The 19,412-nt window shown below is 38.9% G+C and overlaps 1 protein-coding gene across 1 annotated transcript in view; it reads left to right on the forward strand.

The window, feature by feature from the left end:
- The window catches only part of gdap1l1 (ganglioside induced differentiation associated protein 1-like 1), a 62,943-nt gene extending 49,819 nt beyond the window's left edge, over positions 1 to 13,124 (forward strand). Inside the window, exons 5-6 of the mRNA XM_043710296.1 lie at positions 1,600 to 1,714; positions 10,927 to 13,124. Coding sequence (XP_043566231.1) covers positions 1,600 to 1,714; positions 10,927 to 11,270 — 459 coding nt within the window. The 3' untranslated portion in view covers positions 11,271 to 13,124. The remainder of the gene's footprint in view (positions 1 to 1,599; positions 1,715 to 10,926) is intronic.
- Positions 13,125 to 19,412: the final 6,288 nt, after the last annotated feature.

Raw genomic sequence — 19,412 nt, forward strand, 5'->3', positions numbered from 1 at the left:
CCTCTCCCCGACACCTGCTCCCCTCCCCGACACGGCTCACCTACCCCCGACACCCGTCCCCAAACACCCCCTCAACACAGCTCAGAAATGAAAGCAATTGCACCAAGCATCCTCCCAACCACCCAGTCCACAATCTCAAAGAATTACACATCTGAACCCCTCCACCCCCGCAACCCCAGCCTCTCCACTCAACATTACTCGGGGCCCCACCATCAACTGTACAAATCTTGCCTCACTAAAGGGCAATATCTCGCATCCATTCAAATTTAACACTACCTGGCCCATTGGCCAATTGAATTTCTCAAAGGAGAAACATAACTAGGTTAGCTCTATCAAACCCATAGCTACAAGATGCTGGAAACACTACACTAGTTGGTCTAGCTCCTGAACCCTCAATTCCTCTCCATCCTCTACAATATTCAAGTCAAGAATGTAATGCAATACCCGTCAGTTGCCAAGATGAGATAGTCTACAAATTACTCAATAAACTGAACATTTGCCAGATCAGCATCCAGACAATCACCTCCTCAGTTACTGGCATACTCTAGTTATTGTGTAGCTTTATTTGCAATAACTCATCAAGATTGTTTTCATTGTCATTGAAGGAGATGCAATCTCTATGACTGATAATGCAGGCAAAAATACCACATCTTTCATGCCATCTTCTACATTTCATCCTCATGACAAACACAAACATATATCAATGTTTTCATTGTTACCTGATCAATATTGTGGAATATGTAGATACCAGCTTTGTAGGAGCACAATCATCACAAAGACTCCAACAGGTAAAGGTGAAGGTTTACCACCACCAGTTCAGGACAACTGGGGACAGCAGTAAATGTAGCCCTGCTACCATGGAAACAGAAAAAAAGCAAAAACTATACACTTTGTTTGAAATACTTTGAAAAGTAGTCTGCTCAGATTGCAAATGTTTATGGCCTGGTCTCATTTTGTCAAGTCATTTCCCAAGAATTTTCCATTGTTTGTTTAATATATTTAGGAATGTGCATTGTGCTGCATGGCATGCCAAACAAATCTTCATTGTTTAATTCAAGTATCACATTCTCCATCTACATGTAGGCAGTTTGAAAATGTTGCTTTCAGAAGTAAGATTCAATTTATTTTAACATCAACATGAAAAAAAATTACTTAATATTTGAGCTTGTCTGGATGTTAATTGAAACAAATGTCTCTTTTGTGCCTAATGGAATTTATAGGTGACTTTACAGTAACAGAGTTTTTACTTCAATTTAGTAAGGTCAACCAGTAGAGATAATATTTGTGTTGTATTTTAGTTGCAGTGTCATTGTAAGTGTTACGAAGTCAAAAGAGTGTATGTTCAGTTTAAGTCAGTGTATAACTGACTTTACATCAGTAATCTCAAATATTAAAACTATCACAGGAAACTCGAGGCCAGCAAGCAGGGTTTCTTGTTTGTATGGATGAGCAGACTGGCACTTTTCCCAATTCAATAAGCTTATCAATAACAAGCCAATTCTACGCTGTATGTTCACACCACTGGCCACATTGAGGACTGTTCTGCTATTACCAAGTAAGATTAAAACACAGTAATATCCTTTTCTCTATTCTTCCTAGACTAAGATACTTGACCATGACGATGTGAACAATCTGAAGAAAATTCTTAGTGAGTTAGGAAAAGTTTTAGATCAAGTGGAAGCAGAGCTTGAACAGCGAAAGCATGAACTAGCAGGTATGGAGTTATTAAAAGAAGATATTGGCAATGAGTCCATCATATGTGCTTGTGCCATCCAATGTCTAAAGTACATCACAAATGGACAGTTGCCATAAAGCTGCCAACATCAGGTGCTTCACTGAAATTTACCGTGCTGGTCTGACTAGTAAAAGACATCGTTTGCTGCCATTTTAAATCCATCCTTCCAATCAACATACATAATAGGGCAGTAGTAAGGGAGACTTATGGGATTTCTTTCTCCTTTTCACACATCTTTACTGACAAGATGTGTTTTGGAGGAGAACTTTAACCTTTTCAGTGCTATGACTTTTAAGGAGAGACAAACAAGCTTTCTTGTAACTTTGAATAAATAGAAATGAATGACATTTATTTTCATGACACCTAAAATGTAATTGCACTCACACAAAACATGTGCACACAAGATACAAACATGTGAATTAGGAGCATAAGTAGTCCATTCAGCCCATCAAGGCTGTTCCTCAATTTTCTGCGCAGCAGCAATTCTGATGATGAGCCATATTGAAGCAGGGTGGAGTGGTAATTTAGTAATGCTGTAGGAAAGTCAGCATCTTGCTTCAAAAGGAGAATGACTGTCTAGACCACATATTCAATTTGGGCAAAAGTGGGTACTGCAGATGCTGGAGATTAGAGTCAAGATTAGAGTAGTGCTGGAAAAGCACAGCAGGTCAAGCAGCATTCAACAAGCAGGAAACATTCAGATTCCCATTCCTCTGTGGGCATGCCGACAAACATGTTACATGTTTAAATCCAGAACTAGCTGCAAATTGGCTGAAAGACAATGAGTAAACTGTAGTCCATTATTTGACACAACTACCTCAGGAATTCCATGTGTTGGTGGTATGTAACTCTATCCATCATAAAGATTAGCTGACAGCAATTGAAGAAAGATTGTCCATTAAACATAAGTAGCTCTATTTGCATTGGTTCCCACAATCTGTTGGAGAAAGTAGTGGGTATCAGTGACTCATGTTGCTCAGTCCCATGACAACACAAGTCTCTCAGTCAGCTATGGGATCTGTAAACTCCTTTGACATCTCTGACTGCATCAGCACTTGAACCCTGGCTCTGCACTTGATTATCCTTAAGTGAACCTGGTGTATTCTGTCCTGGATTTAGTCATCAGTAAAGCTAGAACAACCAATCTGTCAAACACCAGTAAGTCATCTATAATCACAAAATGCTGTCAATATGTGAAATACGTCTTCAGGCAAAGCTAATAGGCCTTCTTGTCTGGCCAACCTACATCGCAATATTGCGATTAACACACTCTCAGACAACCTTTACTTCTGACTGTATTTGATTGAAAGTGTTCTGGCTTTTTGGCCATTGTGGCCCAAGTGTACAACTCAAGCAAATTTTCAAAAAATGATTCATTATAGATAGTAAGGCTAAGATTGGAAACTTTTCACTGCACTCATTCTATTCTACTGTCACTCTAGAGAGCACACTTATGGATGTCTGTAGCTTCCTCTGTCCATATTTCATTACATAGATAAATCTTATAAGACAGATAATCTGAATCTATCTCCAGAGAAGCATACTTCTCAAGTCTTTCTCATCTAACAGAGAGAACAATAGTTTATGCTTGATCTCAATGAGCACATTCAGACCAAGATATAGTTTCAAAATATCTCATCCCCTCATATGATCAAGACAGCCTTCTATTTTTATTTATTTAAAGAATGCAGGCATTGCTGGCTGGGCAAACATTTAAGCCCATTTGTAGTTGTACTTGAGAAGGTCATGGTGAGCTGCCTTCTTGATCCACTGTAATCCATGTGTTGTAGGTATTCCCACAATGCCATTAGAGAGGGAGTTCCAGGACTTTGACCCAGTGACTCTGAAGGAATAGTGACATATTTCCATATCAGGATGGTGAGTGACTTGGAGGGGGATTTGTAGATGCCCTTGTCCATCTAGATAGTAGTGGTCATGGATTTGGAAGGTGTCCGGGCGATGGTCAAGCGGTCTAAGCCACTGGGTTCAGGTTTGCAACCTCCGCAGAGTCGTGGGTTTGACTCCCACTGCTAAAGGACGGCACGGTGGCTCAGTGGTTAGCACTGCTGCCTCACAGCACCAGAGACCCAGGTTCAATTCCCGCCTCGGGCAGCTGTCTGTGTGGAGTTTGCACATTCTCCCTGTGTCTGCGTGCGTATGCTCCGGTTTCCTCCCATAGTCCAAAGATGTGTAGGTTAGGTGAATTGGCTATGCTAAATTGCCTGTGGTGTTAGGTGCATTAGTCAGGGATGAATGTAGAGGAATGGGTCTGGCTGAGTTGCTCTTCGGAGGGTCACTGTGGACTTGTTGGGCTGAAGGGCCTGTTTCCACACTGTAGGTAATCTAATCTAAAGTACTGTCTAAAGGAGCATTCACAGCTGCTACTGAGCATTGATTGTGGAGGGAGTGTGGCACACAACCTGGATATAGCATTAAGGATGGCAAGAACTCAAAATGTACTGTGGGTGGTTGACTTCAGTGTCCATCACCAAGAGTGGCTTGGGTGTATCACCTTATTTACAAAACAAAATAAATGTAGGTAGGTTACAGGCATCAGAAAATATACACTCCAGTGACGATCAACTTCCTTACAGCAAATGCTCAACTATAACTATCAGCCAACTATAATTCCCTTTACTCTATAGAGAAATGAAGATGGTGAAGCAACATAATTGAGGAAGTGGGGTAAGGGAAGGAGTCTAGGATTTAAAGCACTGAAATCAATAATAGAGAGGGGTTAATGGAATGTACAAGATGCTAAATCCAATGGGATAGTCATAGAGTCATAGAGATGTACAGCACAGAAACAGACCCTTCAGTCCAACTCATCCATGCCAACCAGATATCCCAACCAAACTAGTCCCACCTGCCAGCAACCAGCCCATATTCCTCCAAACCCTTCCTATTCATACACCCATCCAGACACCTTTTAAATATTGCAATTTCACCAGCCTCCCCCACTTCCTTTGGCAGCCTACTCCACCCACGTACCACCCTCTGGTGAAAAAGTTGCCTCTTAGGTCTCTTTTATACCTTTCCCCTCTCACTCTAAATCTATGCCTTCTAGTTCAGGACTCCCCCACCCCAGAGAAAAGACCTTGTCTATTTACCCTCTCCATGCCCTTCATGATTTTATAAACCTCGATAAGGTCACCCATCAGCCTCCGACGCTCCAAGGAAAACAGCCCTAGTCTATTCAACCTCTCCCTATAGCTCAAATCGTCCAATCCTGGCAACATCTTTGTAAATCTTTTTTGAATCTTTTCAAATTTCACAACTTCCTTCTGATAGGAAGATCAGAATTGCATGCAACATTCCAAAAATGGCCTAACCAATGTCTGATACAGTCACGACATGACCTCCCAACTCCTGTGCTCAATACTCTGACCAAAGAAGGAAAGCAAACCAAACGCCTTCTTTACTATCCTATCAACCTGCGACTCCACTTTCAAGGAGCTATGAACCTGCACTCCAAGGTCTCTTTATTCAATAACACTCCCCAGGACCTTACTATTAAGTGTATAAGTCCTGCTCAGATTTGCTTTCCCAAAATGCAGCAACTCATCTAAATTAAACTCCATCTGTCAATCCTCAGCCCATTGCCTCACCTGATCAAGATCCCATTGTAATCTGATGTAACCTTCTTTGCTTACTATTACACCTCTAATTCTGGTGTCATCTGCAAACTTACTAACTGTACGTCTTATGCTCTCATCCAAACCATTTATATAAATGATGAAAAGTAGTGGGCCCAACTACTTATGGCACTCCATTAGTCACAGGCCTCCAGTCTGAAAAATAACCCTCTACTACCACCCTCTTGTCTTCGATCTTTGAGCCAGTTCTGTATCCAAATGGCTAGTTCTCCCTGTATTCCATGAGATCTAACCTTGCTAACCAGTCTTCCATTCGGAAACTTGTCAAACACCTTACTAAAGTCCATATAGATCATGTCTACCGTTCTGCCCTCATCAATCCTCTTTGTTACTTCTTCAAAAAACTCAATCAAGTTTGTGAGACAGGAGAATCGACGTTTCGGGCATAAGCCCTTCTTCAGGATTCCTGAAGAAGGGCTTATGCCCTGATTCTCCTGCTCCTTTGATGCTGCCTGACCTGCTGCACTTTTCCAGCAACGCATTTTTAAGCAAGTTTCCAAATATATAAACATCCTGTCCGTCAGGATTCCCTCCAACAACTTGCCCACCACTGATGTCAGGCTCACCGACCTGTAGTGCCCTGGCTTGTCCTTACCATCCTTCTTAAACAGTGGCACCACATTAGCTAACCTCCAGTGTTCTGGCACTTCACCTGTGACTAATCAATGATACAAATATCTCAGCAAGAGGCCCAGCAATCACTCCCTGGCTTCCCACAGAGTTCTAGGGTACACCTGATCTGGTCCTGGGGATTTATCCATCTTTATGCATTTCAAGACATCCAACACTTCCTCCTCTGTAATACGGGCATTTTTCAAGATGTCATTGTCTATTTTCCTACATTCTATACCTTCAATGTCCTTTTCCACAGTTCAAATACTCACTTAGTATCTCCCGCATTTCCTGTGGCTCCACACAAAGGCCGCCTTGCTGATCTTTGAGGGGCCCTATTCTCTCCCTTGTTACTCTAACGTCCTTAATGTATTTGTAAAAATATTTTGGATTCTCCTTAAATCTATTTGCCAAAACTATCTCATGTCCCCTTTTTGTTCTCCTGATTTCCCTCTTAAGTATACTCCTACTGCCTTTATACTCTTCTCAGGATTCACTCGACCTATCCTGTCTATACCTGACATACGATTCCTTCTTTCTCTTAACCAAAACCTCAATTTCTTTAGTCATCCAACATTCCCTATAACTACCAGCCTTTCCTTTCACCCTAACAGGAATATACTGTCTCGTTATCTCATTTCAGAAGGCTTCCCATTTTCCAGCTGTCCCTTTACCTGTGAACATCTGCCCCCAATCAGCTTTTGAAAGTTCTTGCCCAATACCGTCAAAATTGGCACTTCTCCAATTCAGAACTTCAACTTTTAGATCTGGTCTATATTTTCTATCACTATTTTAAAACTAACAGAATTATGGTCGCTAGCCCCAAAGTGCTCCCCCACTGACACCTTGGTCACCTGCCCTGCCTTATTCCCCAAGAGTAGGTCAAGTTTTGCACCTTCTCTTGTAGGTACATCCACATACTGAATCAGAAAATTGTCTTGTACACACTTAACAAATTCCTCTCCATCTAAACCCTTAACACTATGGCAGTCCTAGTCTATGTTTGGAAAGTTAAAATCCCGTTCCATAACCACCCTATTATCAGATAACATCTCCTTATAAATTTGTTTCTCAATTTCCCTCTGACTATTGGTGGGGGACGGGGAAGGGTGGGGGGGAGCAGTCTATAATACATTCCCAATAAGGTGTTCATCCCTCCCTTATTTCTCAGTTCCACCCAAATAACTTCCCTGGATGTATTTTCAGGAATATCCTGTAATGCTATCCCTTTTCATAAAGGCCACTCTGCCTCCTATTTTGCTTCCCTTTCTGTACTTCCTGTAGCATCTGTATCCTGGATCATTAAGCTGCCAGTCGTGCCCATCCCTGAGCCATGTTTCTGTAATTGCTATGATATCCCAGTCCCATGTTCCTAACCATGCCCTGTGTTCATCTGCCCTCCCTGTTAGGCCCCTTGCATGGAAATAAATGCCGTTTAATTTTTCAGTCTGACCTTGTTCTCTGCTTTGTCCCTGCCTGCCCTGACTGTTTATCTTGCTTCTTTTCCAACTGTACCAATCTCAGATTGATTGGTTTCCTCACCAACTTGCTGCATTTCCACTGCCCCCCCCCCCCACATTACTAGTTTAAATCCTCCCGAGCAGCTCTAGCAAATCTCCATGCCAGTATATTAGTCACATTCCAATTTAGATGCAGTCCATCCTTCTTGTACAGGTCACTTCATCCCAGAAGAGCTTCCAACGATTCAAAAATGTGAATCCTTCTCCCATACATCAGCTCCTCGGCCGTGCATTCATCTGCTCTATCCTATTCCTACCCTCACTAGCTCGTAGTACCGGGAACAATCCAGATATTACTACTCAAGGACCTCCTTTTTAAATTTCTGCCTAACCCTCTGTGTTCTCCTTTCAGAATGTCAACCTTCTCCCTTCCTTTATTGTTGGTTCCAATGTATACAATGACCTCCTGATGAGCCCTCTCCCCCTTGAGAACACTCTGCACCCTCTCTGAGACATTCTTGATCCTGGCACCAGGGAAGCAACACACTATCCTGATTTTTTTGCTACTGGCCACAGAAACCTTGGACTAGAGTCTCCTAACATAATTGATCTCTTGTAATCTCATTGCATTTGAGCAGTCGCGATACCAGAAACTTGGCTGTTCGTGCTACATTCCCCTGAGAATCCATCACTCCCTACATTTTTCCAAACAGCATACTTGTTTGAAATGGAGATTTCCACAGAAGACTCCTGCACTACCTGCCTAACTCTCTTACCTTTCTTGGAGTTAACCCATCTATGTGACTACATTTGCGACTTTTCTCTCTTCCTATAACTGCCATCCATCACACCCCCTTGCTTTTGTAACTCTAACTGTTGCTCCAACCATTTCATTTGATCTGATAGGATTCACAACCTACAGCATTTATTGCAGCTATAATCCTCACTAACACGTAAACTCTTCCTAAACCCCCACATCTGACAAGACGACCATGGCACTCTACCAAGGGCCATTTTTGCTTCCAATCTGCAGACCCAGAAAATAACCCCTTATATTCCTCTATAAAACACTACTCCAAGCTAACTTAATACTTGTGGCTTATATTTTTACATTTCATCAAGAGACAGATCTCAGTAAAACATATAATTAAGAAAGAATCCATTCTATTCACGACTGAAGATTTAAAGCAAGGCTGTCTCTGTGCTGAGATCTCTCCCAAATAGGTTTCTCCAAGATCAGTTGTGAATTTGCTTGGTGTTTGGGTGGGAAGAGCTAACGTTTTGACCAGAAGAAGTTGTAGACATGCAGAGAATTCAAAAATGTCTAATCATCCTAAAAACAAATTCAGGGGCCTTTTTGAACTGGAAGCCAACTCAGGTTAGGGTGAATCAAACTCTTAGATTAGGGGCAATCAAGTTTATGAATGATCTAATTCAAGTTGAGCCACTGAGAAAAGAGTGAGAAGTTGTGTTCAGCCCAGAAACAATGGCTTTTGAGTTCTGAAAGTTTAGCTTGTGAAAATTAGACTGCTTGTCCAACATTCAGTCAGTGTAAGAGGTTTGATGTAACAGAGTGCTGAATGTGGTTATATAGCGGTAGTCCTAGCTTTCATTTGGAAATTGACACCATATCTACAGACCATGACATCAAGTTATAACATACATAAGATAAAGTGGAGAAGGCAGGGATGGATACTACCAGTCCCCAAGAGTACAGTTTCAGGTCTATTTAAAAGAGGCCATTACCAAAGATACATAATTTATAAGTGGATATATGAGTTGAACCAAGCAAAGACAGGCTCAGCAAACTGCATAATGGAAAACTGGCATTGAAGGACGGTATAAGTTTAATTATACTGAAAGATGCAGTGGATTAACAAGGACAAGAAAGGATAATGCACAACAATCACTGAGAATTAAACTAATTCTGCTGTTCGTTTCCTTTGGCATTAGAAAAGAATCCACAAGAGATAGAAGTCACCTTCATATTAAATCTGATCTAAGTCAGATAGCTAACTTTACACATTTGGATAACTGAGCACAACAATAGAAAAGTAACCCCTTCCTCACACTTCCTGATTAGGAATGTTGGTTAAGTAAATTGTAAACTGTGTTTTGATTTAGTAAACATACTGAAATGCAGTCGACTATTATTTATAAATAGACTTTACATTGAATAGGGTATAGCATATCCTCATCTTGACAAATGACTAAACCCTATTCTTCTCAAGAAGTGCAACCAGACTGAAAACATTACCTCTCCTCTCTTCACGGATGCTGTCAGACCTGCTCAATTTCTCCACCATTTTCTGTTTCTATTTCCTCCTTAATCATTGCTTCTAGTAACTAATATGGGTGCTTTGAGACTCTTTACATTCAGCTGGCTTATATTTTGATTTAGCCACGAGGTGTCATTTTTTAGTTTGAAGTGTAGATAGGATTGACACCAAATTTGCTGAGAACTGAATGTATCAGTAAATTATCTATTTTATGTTTTGTCATATTATCATTGTGTTATTACAGCAAAACTAGTGATAGCAAAACTAGATTAGAGTGGCGCTGGAAAAGCACAGGTCAGGCAGCATCTGAGGAGCAGGAAAATTGACGTATTGGACAAAAGCCGTTCATCATAGATTCGGATTTCCAGCATCTGCAGTCCTCACTTTTGCCTAGTTCATAGCAAAACTGTCAGCTTTTACCATCGCTAGTCCTTTGAATCTGACAGCAACTTCTGGAGTTCACATATCAAACCCAAAGATTCAAATGTTGCTTTTGTGATAATGTGTTTCATTGGAGGGTACACTGTTGAAGCCCACTCAAAAGAAAACAAATTAAAAATCATTTAACTCACAATAATGTTCACTAATACAGTATTAGACTGGCAGTAAAACCCTTTGAAAAGTTTTATCTTGTTAAATAAGGTGAAGCCATGTTTTTAATAACATGCTGTATTCATAATTACTTGTAAAGACCATCATTGACTCAGCAAGAACTTCTATTTGTTGAATAACAAAAGTCTGTGATAAAAAAAAAGCTTCATTTTAAAATAATAGTTTATGACTTAACTTCTATATTAAACCATGTGACTATCCCAACTGTTAATTTCACTGTCAATAAAATCAAAGTGCTGGAATTTGAAGAATTTTATTTCCCACTTGTTGCCTGTAAGAATGCTGCATGTAGGCTATCTACCTGTTTGATGACATCACTGTTGCCAGATGCCTGGAAATCCACTGACCTGGTACCAGATACAACCTAATATTGGGAAAGGGGAAATCCACATCTCAGAAATCGTCACGTTTGTTGGAGCTTACTTCAAAGTCATCAAAGAGCATTGCTGACTGAAATACAACTTAGTAACTTTCATATTATTTCTTAAAATGATAAGCATTTTACAACACTGGAATATTGAAAGTTTCAGTGCAACATCTCATGCAAGACTTTACATCCTTTGTTTTTCCAGGACAGAAGTGTGAAACGTGGCTTTGTGGATCAATTTTTACCTTAGCGGATATCTCCCTTGGAGCAACGTTACATCGCTTAAAATTCTTGGGGCTCGCTAAAAAGTACTGGGGAAATGCAGATCGACCCAATTTAAAAGCATATTTTGAAAGAGTGCAGAAACGTACTGCATTTCGAAAGGTTTTGGGAGACATACATACCACATTGCTGTCAGCTGTTTTGCCTAACGCATTCCGCCTTGTGAAAAGAAAACCACCTTCTTTCTTTGGCGCCTCATTTTTAATGGGAACCCTTGGTGGAATGGGATATTTTGCTTACTGGTATCTCAAGAAAAAATATATGTAAAGGAGTAAGTGTAATTCTGCAGTCCATGTAATGTGTGATATTATGGAATGTTTAAAAAATGTGACTAATTTCAGTAGGTGAACTCTGTAGTACTGTTAACATTCCATGCCATAGAATGGTATATTACACAGCACATATTCTTTCACTGCTGTTTTTTTTTAAATGCATAGATTTAGATTTCCCATGTAACTTCAGACCTGAACTTCATCAAGCAGCATAAATACCACCAGATAGTCAAGTTAGAAGTGAATCAATTGACAGTTAGGAAATTGCATTGTATATTACACTTGAAAAGCTAGCAATCCAGCAAAACTCTGCCCTGTTGATAATATTTAGAAATAAACAGGCTCTAGGGAGTTGGACTAAAGCACATTTTCATGAGACATGTCACTGACTTCTACTAAGTCAATCTGCTCAAATTATTTTATGATCAGGTTTATACAAAGCCACTTTGGTCCAACCATATTTTCTTTTGCTGATTTTAAGTTTGAACTCTGCTTTGAGAGGTGTTAATGGATAATTTTCAAACATACATTTATTACTTTTGAATGAATTATGAATGTATTTCATACTTGAAAAGGATGAAGTTAACATTCATAATTGAGTTAAAAAAATGAAGTGCACTTACTTGACTTACAACTGCAATTTTATTTTGAAAACATGTCAATACTCCCCATTTAAGGTTTCTTTAGATCATTCTGCAGTTCAGGGGATGCTATACAATTTGCATCTGAGCCTTTCTGAGTCTGCATTCAGTGACTGAAGAGCAATAATCATCCATGTGATTTTTTCAGCTTTTCTTTTCCACGGGGTATACTGTTAATGCAGCTAGCAGTTCTACCCTACATCCCAGCTGAATTCATGAGTTAACCATATTGTGATTTACATGCAATAGCTTATTCTTCATTACTCACTTCTCAATACCATCATGTGCTGTTTATTCAGACATACATTTTTCTCTTTTCTGGCCTTTGCCTATATTATATCTACATCACTCTCCTCTTTCCAAAGACAGCAAATTCATGCTGAGACATTGTTCCACTATTATCTTTGATCCTTCACTGCAGATCACAAATAGCCATCTCAGTTAGGCAAACGAATTAGCCTGCTAACCAGAATATTGGTACAATCCACCACAGCCAAATATGAGCTCAGATTCACTTCATGTCCAAACATTAAACTATTTGGAACAGAAGCCTTACTGAATAATCCAGGGATGCAAAGGCCAACATGATATCTGCCCAGTGCCCAAAACAGAATTAGCTGTCAGAGATAATAATTTCAACCTGGTAGATTTTGGGTCTCCATTGTTCAGTTATACATTACAATGTACTTAATTAATCTGCTACTAGGGGCACTTGAGAAAATTGGCAGAAAGGGACATTCGACTTAAGTTAAAAAGTAAACAAAAACTCGAATGGTAGTGGCCAATCCCTGCCCACTTGGCATATTGCATGTAATGAGATGGTTACTCTTGATAAGACCTGTCATAATATCAAAGTCTAATTAACTCAATATTTGTCAAAACATATCTATTGAACACACAAAACAAGCATCTAAATACACTGGAATGAAGTTGGAATTTAAAGTACATACAAAAATGACCTATGTGGAAAATTACTTGCCAGTATGGCAATGGAGTTGAAACAAACCCTAAAAAACCGACAAAAAGCTTGTTAATGATAACATAAATTTCAATAATCTTTGTGTCATAACTCAAACCATATATACACCCAGATTGGTGTACAGAAACTGCTATACAGTCAGTTTTATAGCACATAAACAAACCCTTCAGTCCAACTCATCCATGCCAACCAGATGTCCTAAACTCATTTTGTCCCATTTGCCAGCATTTGGCCCATATCCATCATAACCTTTTCTATTCATGTACCCAACCAGATGCCTTTTAAATGCTGTAATTGTCCCAGCCTCCATCACTTCCTCTGGCAGTTCATTCCATACATGCATCACCCTCTGCGTGAAAAGATTACCCCTCATGTCCCTTTTAAATCTTACCCCTCTCACCTTAAACCTATGCCCTCTAGTTTTGAATTCCCATACCAAAAATAAACACATTTGGCTATTCATCCTATCCATGTCCCCCATGATTTTATAAACATATTTAAGGTCATCCCTCAGCCTCCGATGTTCCGGGAAAGAAAGTCCCAGCCAATTCAGCCTCTCCCTATAGTTTAAAGTCTCCAATCCTGGCAACCTCCTTGTAAACATTTTCCAAAATCTTTCAAACTTCATATCTTTCCTAAAGCAGGGAGAGCAGAACTGAACACAGTATTCTAGGAGTGGCCTCACCAATGTCCTATACAGCCGCAACATGACCTCACAATTCCTATACTCTATGCACTTACCAATGAAGGCAAGTCTGCCAAAAGCCTTCTTCACCATCTTATCTACCTGCGACACTTTCAAGGAACTACACACCTGCACCCAAGTCTCTTTGTTTGGCAACACTCCCAGTTAACTGTATAAGTCCTGTCCTGATTTGCCTTACCAAAATGAACATGTCACACGTATCTAAATTAAATTCCATCTGCCACTCCTTTGGCCCATCTGATCAATTGTTGAATGTGAAAATTCAGAAGGCAGCAATGAAACCAGAACAAGAGAATGTTTTCAGTATTTGTTCATACTTTATGTTAGTGTCTTTAATGGGGGGGGTCCCTGGATAAGAACCGTAATCTATTCCACCTTTGCCTGATATTTCTTTGTGTGATCTGAATTATTATTATTATCCTATGAAAATATTCCACAATGAATACAACTCAGTTTTCTCTTTGAGAAATTTCAAACATGTGCCATTTTCTCTCTATGAGAAAACAAATCAGTGGTTCATGACATAAAACTGTAAATTTCAAATAACCTCAGCAGTATTTTAAGATGTTCCTTTCATGCATAACAGTTGTGGACATAAGTTCTCACATTCCCATTCTAATAACGGACTTAAATTTTTATTTCGACCACGACTAGTTACATCACAGAAACTACAAAGTCATCAAAAGTTGGACTGCCATTAGATGTTGTGGAGATGTCAATTCCTGTTTCCCCAATTACTCCACTGAGATGGTTTTAAAAAAGGAAGAGCTTTTGTGACTGGATGGCCATGATTAGAATCAATGCACCCTCAACACTGATCAATGTTGGCAATTTAAAATGGTCACTCAAAAAAAAAAAATTGTGTTTTGGTTTCCTTTTAGTCAGAAAATGAAATAATAAATATTGGTCAAAGCAACGGCCTTGCCTTCTACAAAATTCTGTAGAGGTTTTTAAAAAAATGAATAACTTAACAGTCTTAATAGTGTAATTTAAGTTTGCCTCTACTGAAGATTTCAAACAAGATGCTTTGCTAAACAAGCCACTGTATCTTTAAAATTTGACTTTAACATGGATATCATATTAACCTGATGTAGGAGGAAGGACCTCATCTTCAATGTTTACATCAAGAATCTAGCCTTCCTGAGAATACAGCAGCCTTAAAATATACACCATCACAATAATACCATCTTGAACATTTCTTAAATAATACATTCTCTATTTGATTGTAAATTTATTTTGAAGAAATCAAAATGCAATGTGGCAATATTTCAGTTTACTAGTAATGTGAATAGACTGATTAGTTCCAAATTCTCTTTCCAAATGATGAAGTAGCAATTGTGTACAAAAAATGGTTTTAAAACCAGCTAGCTAGTTAATTGATATACCATGAATTCTTAGTATTTTGTTTTGCCCTGAAAGAAGGTGTCTTTTTGCAGAGAAAGGAAAATAAGTGATGCCTTGAAGAGTAAAGACTCATGTCACAGGAAAGAATATTACATGTGTATCACATTTTAAAATTTCATAAGTGCATTTTCAAACTTGCTGTAAACTCTAAATGCAGTGCTTACAGGGCAAAATATCACATAATAACATGGCAAAATATAAGCATGCTAATGTTTGGCTATGTGGAGCCACTGGAGTTTACAATAGATTGGGCAAATTCTCTGATTTCAGTTGCATTTGCCAAAATTATCCTTAATGTTACAAAGGTAATAGAATACAAAATCATTTTAAAGTCGTTCTTAGCTTCAAATACCCAAAATAACAGCATTAAATGTTCAATCTACCATTAATGTGTGATGTAAAAAACACACTCAAACTCTGCAATTGATGGCCAGTGCAAATAAATGAGAAAAACAATGAAAACTGCTCATTTATAAGAGAGATAATTTTATTGGACCAACAGACCAGAATTTACAACATTTATAGAAATTGCATCTGCATTCATAACAGAATTTATACAAAAGAAGTCTAGCTTGTGGCCACTGATTGAAGGACTTTCTTCTTCTAATTATCAAAAAGAAACTGCGAAACAACAAAATAGTACATTTTCTTTATGTTTGTATTTTGAAGCCATTGTCCATTCTCAGTTTCTGAATGCAGGTCAGTGGCGATGAAACAGAAAACAACATACTGCAATGTCAGTTTCCCACCAAGTTTCCAGTGCAAAAAAAAAGTCATTCACAAATAATTCAGGATTGTGCTCATGTCTAATTGCCTGACTATGACATCAGGACTTGACATAGGTCTTAATAAACGATTTAGCAATCGAAGTCAAATATGACTAAGTACTGAAAATTTCACTGAATGTACTGTACTACTGATGATATTCACCTTGCAAACATACTTCATTTCTGTTCAGATACTGAATCGAAAATGATTTATAATATACAATGTATGACATATCAATATTACTGTTTTACTTTTTTTTGTGATGACAGGTTAAATAAATGAATGGTCACCATATTTTGGTAACTTCTAGGCAACAGCAGTTATTAGCTTCGTATAAACCTTTTAGAGTCTTGCAGATGGTCAAGTGATGATACAGGCGTTGTCATTTTTATTTACGTCTTCCAGCAACACTGCTGCCTTATTTTGTACTGTTCACTTAAAATTACTTAATTAGCAGTAAGACCATAAATTAATGTTCTACTCAGTTCTCAGTTCCTTTCCATATAAAATGTACCTTCTTGTGCAGACTAATTTGGTAAAGGAAATGAGTTGAGAAGCAAAATATTACATAAAAAAAAAAATCACTGTTTAAAAATGTGTATGTTGTTACTGTGGATGTCTAAAATGTTAAAATTAACTAGTTGTGTGTGTGAATAGACCCTAATGAGTTTTTGTGGTTGTGGGCAAGCAATGTTCTAGCTGGACTCCCAGTTCACCAACTCTATTAATGCTAAATACTATTCAATCTAATTGTGGTTTGCATAAATGCCACCACTCAGGGACTCAGACACATCTAAAGAGCCTTTTGACAATTGACAAATTCTGTGATGCACTGCTGCCAATGGGCAAACAAAGGACGTGATCTGTCTTGTTGACTTGCTACCTTCAGTTTGGACTAAAGAGCCGTTAGAATGGGAAAGGAAGTGAGTGCTGGTAAATGGAGTAATTGTGTGTGAGTGGTAGGTAAAATGGAAGTGGTGTCTGAGGATCACTAATACCAAGTGTGCAATAATGCAGAGAAGTGTTTTGGTATGTGTAAGCAGGTGCTTTGCTCCCACAGTGGGTGAGGCACTTTGTTAGTTCACCCAGCTGCTGGGTTATCATGCAGATGTTTCGTTACCATGCTGGGTAACATCATCAGCATGAGTTCTGTGAAGTGCTATTGTCTGTCCCAATGGGTTTTTTATGTGGTCCGGTCTGTTGGGGCGAGTGTCCACTCCTGGGTCTTCTCTGCAGCAGTTTGTACACTGGATCTACTTCTGTGTTTGTTGAAGGCCTTACAAACCGCTGCAGACAGACCTGGAAGTGACACTCACCCCAACAGATCGGACCACATAAAAAACTAAGTGGGACAGAACAACAGCAATTCACGGAAGGCACACTGATGTTACCTAGCACGGTAAAGAAATGTCTACACAATAACCCAGCAGCTTGGCGAGTTAACCAACTACCTCATCTAAGGCCTGAGCTACAGGTCTTCGCAGAGATCTTAAAAAGTGGGAAGGATTTTACAGAGGGGCATATCCCATGCCCTCAGAGCTAAAAGTTGATCTGCACCTTGCCTACTTTAAATGTGGCTGCCCCAGAATAATAATAACACACTATTCTAGGTTTTAAAAAAAAAAACATATGTAGCCAGCTGCTGCATATTAATGTTTAGAAGATCAAACCATAATATAAATATAAAAAGTCAGGTCAAGTTTACAGTTCATTTCAACATGGAAAGAGATGGAGGAAGACCAACAAGATGTACCAAATTCTCAGTGATACCAGATAATTTCTAGGTTAAGTACAATTATTTTGAAAGTTTTCAAAGCTAGTTAATGAAGTTATCCCTTATACATTCTCCAGCTATGCACATGCTACAATTTTTAAACAAACACAAAAATGTATCTGAATACTGTTACAAATTTATGAAATTGTAATGCAATTGCAAAACTAATGAGACAATAACAAGCATTGTTTGAACAGAGTAGATATGTATGAACAAAATCAATGCCATTTAATGATTTCTTGCTTTTGACCAGAATTGACAACACTCTGTAACTGCCTTTTTACATTCCATTATGCTAACTTCCTACATAACAGCTACTCTCTGGTCACTGCAGATATCATCAAGCAGCTATCTTTCATCCATCAATCATCACCTCATCTTTCAATGTTTCCAACATCCCAATCCTCTAAATGAGCTGCCAAATGATCCCTGATGAATGACACACTATAAAATTAAAAAACAAAGTTTGGATTTGAACTTCATCTATCACTACAGCAGCAGTTTCAGTACCATTATATGCATTTGAAATTAGGAGTGGATTACTTGAAACGTTCATCCAAGAAACACGGTTGCTGGAAAAGACCACAAGTTAATTGTTTAACATGAATATGGATGTGTACCATAACTTGAGTTTGATTCTTGCAAGAGCGAGATGCTAACAGTAGGAGAGCTAGTTTTGGTTATTCAGAAAGCAGGTGGGGCTGATGGGAGGAAAAGAGAGAAAGCTAGTTGGTGGGAAGGGTATGGTTGACTTTGTTACCTGTTTGACTTGGCAGGGATCAAACTGGAGCTTTCCAGTTGGGAACTTCAGTTGTGCTTCAGGGATGTGAGAGCTCCCTTGAAGCAAAGTAATAATGGATCTGGAGGAATATGGGCCAAATGCAGGCAAATGGTACTAGTTCAGTTCAGGAAACCTGGTCAGCATGGACAAGTTGAGCTGAAAGGTCTGTTTCTGTACTGTGTGACTCAATTGCCATTGCTATGCTGGTCAAATGCAAACTGAGGGAATCTTGAGCTAGCTTCTCAATCCCTACTGACTCCGCCAATAGCTGCTGGTGGAAATTCAAGCAATTACTAATCTTTTAAATTAGACAGAATAATTGTAAAAAATTGGGACTGCTAATGATATATGCGTTGGTGCAATATGTTGGCCATAATGGATCTTCAGTGTCTCAGGGCAGTATGATTTTGCTCAAATTCATAAAATGAGGTTTGTGGAATTAATGTTTGTTGTGCTCAATGGTGTTGCACCTTTACATGGTAAAATGTGCCACAGTGCTACAATGAGTGTAATCAAATATATTCCACTGTCAAGCTACAAAAAAAAAGGCAGATAATTGAAAGCTTAGTCATAAAGAGTATTTCCTTCTTTAAGATGCTACTTTAGACAAAAAAGAGAGGTAGAGGTAGAGGTTTGAATACAGTATTTCAGAACTCAGGACCCCACATTCATGGCAGTACAGTGATCAAAATTGGGACATTGAATATCAGAGATGCTCAAAAGCCAGAACTGGAACTGTACACAGATCTGTACATAGTGCAGAATGGGAGGAGATAACAGAGTTAGGGTGTGTAGATATCAACCTAAATTTTGCTGGGTTAGCAGAAACTTAACTAGAATGATGTAAGGAGAAAACACATGGAACTTAGCAACAATCTAATAATTAGAAAGGTCACTGGCTTCAAAATGTTTTTGTGTTACATGCAAAGTCTCATTCACCCATTATCTGTGTATGAGCAAATTGGCCACAGCACATGGCAAAAGAAGATATTTTTGGATTGTCCTTTCCAAAATGTGGTCATCTAATAAACAACAATAAAATCAGATACAAAGAAGATTCTCTCTCTACAATGCTGCCAGACCT

The sequence above is a fragment of the Chiloscyllium plagiosum genome, chromosome 20 (assembly GCF_004010195.1).
Source record: "Chiloscyllium plagiosum isolate BGI_BamShark_2017 chromosome 20, ASM401019v2, whole genome shotgun sequence".
Lineage (NCBI taxonomy): Eukaryota > Metazoa > Chordata > Chondrichthyes > Orectolobiformes > Hemiscylliidae > Chiloscyllium > Chiloscyllium plagiosum.